General features: G+C 33.3%; 1 protein-coding gene across 1 annotated transcript; it reads right to left on the bottom strand.

Annotated features, from left to right (window-relative positions):
* Nucleotides 1–1,532: 1,532 nt before the first annotated feature.
* Nucleotides 1,533–3,423, bottom strand: LOC115984683 (probable LRR receptor-like serine/threonine-protein kinase At3g47570). The gene is made up of 2 exons (XM_031107703.1): nt 3,302–3,423; nt 1,533–2,139 (listed from the first exon to the last, which is right to left on the bottom strand). The coding sequence occupies exons 1-2, from the start codon at nt 3,421–3,423 to the stop codon at nt 1,533–1,535; spliced, it is 729 nt and encodes a 242-aa protein (XP_030963563.1).
* Between the last annotated feature and the right edge of the window lie 7,207 nt (nt 3,424–10,630).

The following is a 10,630-nucleotide window of genomic DNA, read 5'->3' as shown; positions in this document are numbered from 1 at the left end:
AAACCAAATCGGACTACTTCCTAATCATTTGAATAGTACAAATGTACAATCATGTTATCAAATTTCACGTGGCATCAGCATTTTCAATATTGCTAGAATAAAATAAAGTATTGTGACAAGCACATTGCTTTGTGTTAACTAGTATAATATACCCCTCCCCCCTCGTAAAGGTTTGGAGAGTAACCACCAGTGGCGAAGTCAGAAATTTAGGTAGGTGGGGCAAGATTAAAAGACAAGATTAAAAGTAAAAAACTAATCTAAAAAAATTAATCAATATTAATAACAAAATAAATAAGCAACTATATGCTAATGTAATTGTCATATAGAATTTAACATAAAATGTAAACTTAAATTTGGCTTTTCACACCTAGCTTAATTTACTCAATTGCCCTTGAAGATTTTTCATATTTTGAAACTGTTGCATGATTTTTTCACACTTAATAGTCTTAAATATATTTTTCTAAACAATCATTTATCCATTGATCTCCAATTCGATTGCGTAGTTGATTTTTAATTATGTTCATTGTTGAAAAATCTCTTTCAATAATAGTTGTTGCAACTGGTAAAATCAATGCCAAGGTCATGAGTAAACCAATGGATATGAAACATCATTTTTCATTTCTACAATCTTTCAGCAAGCTGTCCAATTCCTTTAAGTGCTAAATGCTTTCAAAAACTCTAAGGTAGTGGCCGGTATCAAAAGATTTTTTTTTTTTTTTTTTTAATGTGAGGCATCCTTTACTCCTTTATATTATATATATCTTTTTTATAATCCTATTAGTATTAGTATTAGGTTGTGTAATCCCTTTTAAGTTTGGCAGTACGATCCTCTTTTCTTTTCTTTTTAATCATTATTAGGTCAGCCGCATTCCCCTATGATTCCTATTTCCTTATACATACCATATTAGTAGCAAAAAAAATTGAAAGTTCAGGGGGGGCACCTGCCCCCCCCCCCCCCCCCCCCCCCTCCCTCTGCCCCTGGTAACCACTGTCATAAAATATTTACCTGTAAGTCGAAGTATTTCTCAACGTGTTCTAGTTTTAAGGAGATTTTCTCTAATCAAATGGAGCTGAGCTACAACATCACTAGTGTTCATTCTCTCTCTTGGGAATTCCGTGGAACAAGAAACTCCAATTCCAAATATCAAAATCAACCACTCCTGAATTTTTGGTCTTCCAATTCGATTTTGATTGTGAGTATCGTTCATCCTTGTTTCCCCCAATTTCTCTTCCCAATAGAAGAATAGGATCTGTGATATCAATCACTCATTCGGGAAATTTTGATTTAACAAATTCATGAAGATTCAAGCTGTCTTTGAAAATGTTATCAGTGGGCCTTTTTTCTTGTGAACATCTCCAATAATAGTATGTCATAGTTGTAGTGGCATAACATTTTCAAGCTGTCTTTGAAAATGTTATGATAAGTGGCAATTTCTTTCAGGATATACTCCATCTTCTAAAAGGCTTCTTTTAGTTATTTTCATGCTTGAAAGTACATTAAGAAATATTATGAATAGAAAAGACATTAATGTTCAAAAATGGAAAAGATATTCACCTGAAGGAGCATAACCCATTGTTCTTCTTAATCCAATGGAGCTTGATTGATTAGTTAAACACTCTTGGGTGGCCTCACGAAGGAACCTTGCCAAGCCAAAGTCACCAACATGTCCAATCATTTCATCATTGAGTAGAACATTGCTTGGCTTCAAGTTGTAATGAACAATTGGTGTATGACAATGATGATGAAGATAATCTAATGCATTTGCAATATCAATGGCAATATTCAATCTCTGAAGAAGATTCAAATACATTCGTTCCTCAAAAAGCTCATTTGTTATTGCAATTGGATGCAATAAGTTTCCATTACTCATGAACTCATATACCAAAGCTTTGAAATCATTACCTTGATAGTCAACACCTGAACATGCTATGAGTACCTTTACAAGATTTTGATGTCTAATATTTTGCAAAGCCTCACATTCAACAATGAAACTCTTGGAAGCTCCATGGAGCAAAATATTGAGCACCTTGACAGCAACTATACATCTATCTTGATCAAGAATTCCTCTATACACAAATCCAAAGCTTCCTACACCAATTAAACTAGTGGAGGAGAATGCATCTGTAACTTTTAAGAGACTTGGTAAGACACATTCAAAAGTAAATTTTGTGAATTATTCAAAGTACCTTCTCTCCTCTTTCTTTTAAAAGAGAAGAGAAGTAGAAATGAAATCACCAAAACTACTCCAAAAAGCCCACAAAGTATAGGGATTATTAGCTTCAAGAAATGAGTCAACTTCCTTTTCCTGGATTTATTGTATTTGCAGATAGGAAGCTTGAACTTAGGCACCCCTCCACATAGCTCAGTATTTCCCTTAAAATGAAGTTGCACTTATGTTCTTGAAAACTCCCTCTATAGGTACCTCACCCTCAAATTGATTATAAGACAAATGCGATATCTACAAGAAGTCAAAGTGCTCCAAGAATCTTGGAATATTGCTTGAAAATTTTTTGTTAGAAAGATCTAAAACTTGAAGGCCTCTTAATGATTCCAAAGATGGAGGAATGACCCCTTGGAAGAAGTTTCTTCTCATGGATAAAAATTCTAGTTTTATACAGCTACCAAGGCTTGCAGGAATTTTAACAAACAACATGTTTTTAGAAATATCAAAGTATTCTAGATTTTTTTAAAAAAAATTTCCTATTTCCATGTGAAGGACACCAGTAAATTTGTTGGTTGACAAGTCTTACAATAGCTGGTGAGAATGAGAGACTACTAACTTAAGATGATACAATGCCACTAATATTGTAATTAGCAAGAATCAAATAAAACACATTTTGACACTTGCCAAGACATAAAGGGATGCTTCCTTGAAATTATTATAAGATAAAAACAACTTTATCAAAAGAGTTAAATTTCCAAGAGATGATGGAATGTTCCCAAATAAATTGTTCTAAGATAAATCCAAATGTTGTAACCCTTGAATCTTTCCAATTTCATAGGAAATATTGCCTTATAATTCAGTGTTCCACAAGTCTAATCTCTCCAAATTCGTCAGATTCCTATCCCAGTAGGAATCTTCCCAGATATTTTATTATGATCTAGAAAAAGATAGGTAAGTTTAGTTGAGAAATTGACAATGCACTTGAGCAACTCTCCCTTAAAGTTATTGACATTTATCTCCAAGTTAGTCAAATATGTGGCATTTGTCATTGGCAAAAGGGGATGTTGTCATTCCAAGAGCTCATAACTCCAAAAGGGTCATCAATGATCTTGGCTTTGAACTCAAGCAACGCTAACCGGTTTGTCTCATTATTCCCATCAACCACAAAGGTGACTAACAAGCCACACCTCAAGAGAAGGATAAAAGCATGCATATAAAAAGATGAGGGTGGAGCTGAACTCCTGTCAGAAAGCCCCATATTTCCTAAGAGGTACAATTGGGTGTTTTTTTGTGAAGCTGGTCTGGGTTTGATTTCACTGCTTAGATACTCAGGCTAAAGCGCATCATATCTATATAATACTAAAAGCTAAAGCGTAGCATTTAATATTGCCACACTCACGTTGAGCCACATACCACGTCATTACCCTTCTTTTTTCTAAATTTTTTTCATAATTTTAATATACTATTAAAAAGAAATTATTCTCGACCTTATCTCCACTTTAAAGCCCAATCTTTACATATTATGATTAGTGCTGACCACCATAAAGCCCCAACCAAGCTAAATAGTCTATAATGCTAACCCTTCTCTATCTTGCTATGTTTTAGGATTATAAAACTTCACAACTTCAACTTTCTAACTGCCTTCCTATCTTTCACACTTTCAAAACTTCACAAATTCAGCTTTCTAACGCCAAACTCTCTCTCTTCCCTCCTTGGTCTCTTCCTCTCCTCATTTAACTAAATCACTCCTTCATACCTGTTCAAATTGAAAAAAAAAAAAAAAAAATCAAAGTCCATATTAGGTACACATTATCCCTTCCTTTTGTAATTAATATTTTGCTATTCTTTCAACTAATTGAGCATTAATTTGAACCTTCTTCAAATCTATCTTGATTAGTGGTGATTCTTCCTATTCCCGATCAAGAGGTTTTTCAAAACGTTCAATTGTTGCCTATTGGAAATAGAACATCCACTGCTTTATGTTTTCTATATATATATCTATGATCTCTCTTCCTCCATAGATAAAGAGCTTATCAGCCTAACCTATGCCAATGCAGAATCCAATCCTTCCCACGAAGGAGCCCCCACGAAATTATCAAATTTGAAGCCATGGATATTTGTCATGGGGTTCTCAGCAAAAAAAAAAAAAAAAAACAAAAGCTTTTAGAATCAAAGCCCTTGAATCTCCAAACAAAAATGTTGTCAACGTTAACGAAGTGCTTGAACAATCTATAAACATGGTTTTGAAACTTGGACCAAAATGTATGGTTAGGCCAAGTTAACTGTGAACCGTTCACCAAAACAATTCTTTTAACCCATAAAACTGCCCTATCACAGGTTTAGGTCAAAGATTTTTTTTTTTTGGGGTTCTTACAGCCACTGTTGAAGCTTCAACCACCATGAGATGCTGTCAAACCATGAGATTGCGTCGCTATTTCTTCTTATTCTTCTTCTCTGTCTTTGTCTCTCTCACTCTCGCTGTGTTTTCACCATTTCTGCAGGTCTTTTTTGCTTGACTATTACAATGAAGTTCAAGTTGTTGCAGACGATGGACTAACAAACCAATGCTTAGGCAAGCTTAGCTGTCATCCACTTGTACCAAATGCTTACAAGCCTTTAACCACTTATTTCTTTTTTAAATTGGCTTGGGCTTGTGTTTGTACTTGATCAATTAATGGGTGGACAAACCAATGTCGGCTCCTCTGCCAATTTTTGTATATATATATATATATATATATATTATTTTTTTTTCATAAATACTAAATGGGGTTGGGCATAATAAAAGAAATATTGGGTAATCAAATGGGCTGAACATGATTTAAGATAATTTAGATGAAGACTTGCATAGAATATTGATCTCTAACGAAACGTTTACGTATATTAATTATACACACACACACACACACACACATATATATATATGAGAAACTCAATATTTATTTATGTTTGATTATGTTTTCATATTATTCATTTGTCTTATGAATGTTATGATATGAAAAATACATTTGAAATATAAATATTTATATTTATTTGAATTATTTTAGCCAATTTTTATATTTTTACTAATTTAATATTTTTTAGAATAATTATTAAATTAATTTTAAAGTTATTATGATATGATCTCAGTTCAACCTCAATTCAATCTTAAAAACCTTAAACCTCTCATTTTTACGATTCTTTAAACGGTCCAGGTTTCAAAACCATGTCTGTAAATGATAATATCATAGACAATCTCTACCCAGTTGGTGTCACAGATCTTATTTGGTCCCTTAAAACATTGTCTTTGCTTGAATATATGTCATTGGTATAACAAATTAGAAAGCAAATTATGGTGAGAGATCACAACTTTTCTTTTCTTTGTTTCACATGAAAAAAGCATATGGGAAAATGATTTTTTTTTTTCCTCCAAATTTGGTAGGTTATGGTTGGGAAGGATTATTAAGATTTGGAGTTGTTTGGTTGTTGACAGTAAATGGGTCATGAATGTTTTTAAGATTTGACAAGTTAGTTGTCAGTTTGAGCTTGTGTTTGTGTGTGTGTGTGTTTTTTTTTTTTTTTTTAATTATTTCACACTTTGTTATTGGAATAGTTGTTACAATGTAGGTATTGCATATATTCACCAATTATGGGAGATAAGGTCCCAAATTTAACAGAATTAATTTTTAACTTGTCCCAACGAAAAATTATGTATTTATTTTAATAATTAAAGTACTATACAAAGGACAAATAGAGGGCTTCTGATATTGTATGTATTTAAATTAGGGAAATGTTAATCAATGCAGTAAGATATTGGTTTAGGAACTATTTTTTAGAAATCTTTTTATTGGGAGAATGATAAAACAATAAATGTTGTTGAAAACTTTTTATAATTCCCATGAAAATGATGTCAAAACTTTCCTATTATAGTTTATTAACATTTGCCCTAAGGGCACCCGTTAACATGACTCTTTAAATTATAGATGGGTGATTTTATCCAAACAAAAAAAAAAGTCTCATTTATGGATGTGCACAAAAAATGTAATGTATTCAATAAGTGTAGCAAATATGCTCTTGCAATCTTGCTTTGTTTTTGAGTAGCTGTTTTTTTTTTTTTTTTTTTTTTTTTTTTGGCCATACAAGGAATGCACATTGCATCAAAGTGTGAATTACCATTTGTTGTTGGACTAATACGTTTTTCGTATAAGGTTTTGTAGTTTTATTTTAAAGATCAATGAACACTAACCTTTTTAGATATTAAATATAGACTTCCAAAGATATGCTTGCTATTTTTCTACTTGAAATTTCCAATATTGTATGAAAGGACAAAACTTGGCCTTAAGCAAGAGAGGTTCATTGTTGAACCATTCAAAAGGAATTCATAAGGATAAATATTTAATACTCACAAATAAGGATAAATACAATATTAATAAATGCATTTATTTCATTCCATATATGAGCTCCTTAACATTTGGCACATACATTGTAATTAATAGCACAAAAACTTACAAAGTCTAATATCATAGGTATTAGATTTATATTCGTATAGAAAACAAGAATCTACTACAATTTTGAACTTATCTATAAATATTATGTTAGAAACCCATAGGTAGAACTCACCCTTAAAAATTGGCTTGTAAGGGGAGGGTGCCCAAGAGCTTATAAACACATGGTTAAGCTTATACTTAATCCATGTGGGACACTAGAATCATAACATACTATATAACCAAAGTCATGGACTTTTTGTTAACTTTATGAGACTTTGCCACATCAATTTTTCAAGTCTGACAAATTTACACCTTAGTTATTTATTTAATTATTTTTTTAACGTTTATTTTCAGCTCTCGATTACCCCGATTTTTTTTTTCCCATTCTTTCTCTCCGTCCCCAACCTACAAAGTCGATCACTTCCCCTCCCTCAACTTAGCCAAAACCCACACTAAATTCATATTCTCTCAAGACCCAACCAAAAGATGCAAAGAAAGATAAGGAAAAATCCAATATGGGTCTAACTCCTTCGTTGAAAATGCACTTTATACCTCCTCATCTGCTTCTTTTAAATCTCAAAGACTCTTCTTCTTCTTCTTCTTCAAAAACAAAGTTAGGATTTTTTTTTTTTTTTTTTTTTTTAAGGCTGAGATCAATCAGTTGTTGAGTCTGATCATCTTTCTTTGTGAGCTTATCAGCAATGTCTCTAATATAGACCATTAATATAAATCTGCTATGTTGCTCAAACCTTGATTTAGTTTTATGCCCAAAACTATTTGGAAAATTAAAAGAAGAAGAAATTTAGTAGTTTTTTTTTTTTAATTTTTTATTTATTTTACATTTATATTTGTTTAATATGTTAGTAATTGTAGCCATTCCGGCCTATTTTGGTGAATTTTGGCCGAAATTAAATGACACTAGCTTTTAAGAAAGAAAAAAGAGTAGAAGAAAAAGAAGAAATTCGTTGCTATGGATTGTGGTGGACAAAGCTCCAGTAAATTTTGCAAATCTTTTTACAAGATTATACATGAGCCACATAGAAAATTAAATTAATTTACAATTTAAAAAAAGTAAAAAAAGAAAAAGAAAGAAAAGAGGATGAATACAGAGTTATTTGAACAACCATCTAAAAAACTTTAGTTTTGCCCCTTCCTCATTTATAATAATAAAAATAAATAAATAAATAAAAACTTACATTGGGGGCTCAGAGTTTTTATTTTTATTTTTTATTTTTTTAGAGTATCAAACCAACACGTTGTATTGAAAAAGCTGAGCAAAACTAGCCAAAATTGGCTAAGAGAATAGAGTTTATGCGTGTTGAAATATCCTTCATCCACACCATAAGACATGACTAGCATGTTTAGTAAGGTTATGAGCAACTAAATTACCAAGTCTATAAATATGAGAAAAGCAAACAGAAGAAAAAGAAGACGATAAAATTTTGGCCTCAGCCTCATGTCACAACTAGGCTACTCCTTCCCACAAATCAATAACCCACTAAAATAAATTTACTATTTTATTTGTTCATTTTAACGATTCATTAGTTCTAGTGGAAAATGGCATTTTACTTGATGTGGTTCATATTTGTTTGCTAACAAAACACTCCTTTTTTCTTTTATTTTATTTTATTTTTATAAGTGTTACATCCACAATATTTTCTCAAACTTTTTTTAACAAAACATATGTGGTAAGTTTTTATTGATTCTAATTTGAATCCACAACTTAAATTATGGTTTTGCCGACTCAACAACCTATAACTTAGGATTTATTATATAAGTGTAGTGAAAATATTATGAACATAACATTTCTTTCTTTCTTTCTTTTTCCCAGTGACAACTTATTCTTACCCATTTATTACCAAAATAACTTTAACTATTTACTAGCCTAAAATATCTTTAAACTTTACTGTGCTAAAAAACATAAGCTTAATTATTAAGTGAGCCCAACAATTGCAAATCTTGTTTCTCCTCATCTCAAAACCAGACATAGCACTGGCCTTTTTTCAAAGCCACCTATTATGCAAGTTTGGGCATTATTTTTAGAGATAGTCATGATTATCCTATTATACTCCATACTAAATTAATTCCTTGCCAAGGAAACCCATTGTGGATGGCTACCATGCTCTATTGAGTATTACACTCCTGTCACGAACTATGGATCAGGGATTTGATTGTGGAGCTTGCTAATTCATAGTTGTCGGCATCAATTGGGTTGCATGAACTATGCTTGAATGAGATTTCAGATGTGTTAAAACAAATTCATGCTTTTTGTGAAATAGGCGGGACATATATCCTATATACCCCTGTTTTGAAACTCGATTTTTTAGAAAATCGACTTCCAAATGTAAAACTCAATTTTTGGACAATTGAGTTATAATCAAGGGAGTCAATTTCGTACCGGAGGCTGTATCGGTTTAACAAATGGAACGATATATTTCAGTACCGATTAATACCGGCATACCGTTTCGGATTTACCGCAATTTATATATATATATATATATATGAATTTATATAAATGATTAGAGCTTATTAATCTTAAAGCATAACTGTAGTGATAATGGCCCAAAATTATATATTAGGCCTTGGGCCATGGCCAAGAACGTTGGTTGGTCCAAGAGCGAACAAACAATAGTATGGGTGTTAAGCTTAGAGTCCCATAAGTATGTGGCAAATGGAAAGGTTGGGGGAGGTGGTCTGAGAAGGAGTATCTCCTCGGATAAGCAAAGCACAGACTGAATGAATATCCTACTGTTCAAAGCGATCTTCCAGGAGATCCCACTGATAGAGACGTGCATTATGAATGTACAAAAGGGATGGAAGCCCGGAAATATCAAGGGAAAAGCTGCAGCCACCACATTAAATGCTCTGCAGCTAACTTTCTGACTGCATTAATGTGGAGAAGACCCCTGAACAGTGTTGCCTTAGCTACCACAACTCACAAAGGGCATGAGGGGGTGTCCGATGGGACAAGTACTCAAGTAGTTGCTTAGATGATCAACAAGTGTCAGACCAAGATTGTTGGAGGGGAACTATAAAACATAAAAGACCCTCTATGGAAAGGGGATCGAAGAGGAAAAGAGAGAAACACTGTAGCAATCAAAAAACAAATTTGTAATCAAACTTAAGAGAAATATATAAGAACTGATCTCCTCGAATTGTGCCAAGGACGATTTTCTTTAAATTGAATCAATTTGTCCTTTTGTTCTTGTCATTGGAACCCACAATTGGTAATCCAACTCGTTTAGGCCCAATTTTCCAACCCACTCTCTATAAATTTATTGTTTTGGGTTTTTTGGGCTTGAGTCCATCTCTCATTTGGGCCTAGATCCCAAACTGGTCCTTACAATTGGCACCATTTATGGGAATTTCTGGTGTGACAGCAAGTCTGACATCCAACCATGGTGGGTTCACATCACGCAAAATCCAAGGGCTCCCAACGCGAAGATCACTTTGTCAATCTTGAGCAAAGAGTGGACCAGGAGGGTAGTGTGCATACTACCCATACGAGTAGAAGCCATTCTCGGGGTGGTAACCACCTCTCCCATGAGAGAAATACCAAAGCCATGCAGCAGGAGATTGATTATTTGAAGAGAGAGCTACGCCACGAGCGAAGAAGGTGAACCCCCTCTGTTTCTAATTTCACTTCTGGCGACGAAGAGGATGGTAGTTATAGGCGGAGATCAAGGACTCCTCATAATGAATCTTTCTTGTATGACAAGGAATACCGCCATGAGCACAGAAATAGAAACTCATCTTCCAAAGTCCTAGGGAATGATGCAATGAGCAAAGCGCTTAAACAAATTTCCAGGTCACTTTTCACACGCAGAATTAAGGAAGGAAGACTTCCTTGATGAAAGGCCCTTTGTCATGGAAGGTGTATGTTGATGGTGTGGCGAATCACAGAGGATCTAGAGTTGGGCTAGTTTTGATATCTCCAGAAAAGATCATAATTGAGAAATCCTTGAGATTGGACTTCTCAGCCACAAAAAATGAAGCTAAATA

The sequence above is a fragment of the Quercus lobata genome, chromosome 4 (genome assembly GCF_001633185.2).
Source record: "Quercus lobata isolate SW786 chromosome 4, ValleyOak3.0 Primary Assembly, whole genome shotgun sequence".
In the NCBI taxonomy this organism is placed as follows: domain Eukaryota; kingdom Viridiplantae; phylum Streptophyta; class Magnoliopsida; order Fagales; family Fagaceae; genus Quercus; species Quercus lobata.
The sequence above is the reverse complement of the archived record's forward strand: the minus strand, read 5'-3'. Positions and strand labels throughout refer to the sequence as shown.

Coding starts and splice junctions, on each gene's coding strand:
- LOC115984683 (XM_031107703.1), bottom strand. CDS start 3,423: ATGGGGCTTTCTGACAGGAGTTCAGCTCCACCCTCATCTTTTTATATG. Junction 2,140..3,301: donor GGGAATAATGAGACAAACCG/GTTAGCGTTGCT, acceptor TGTCTTACCAAG/TCTCTTAAAAGTTACAGATG.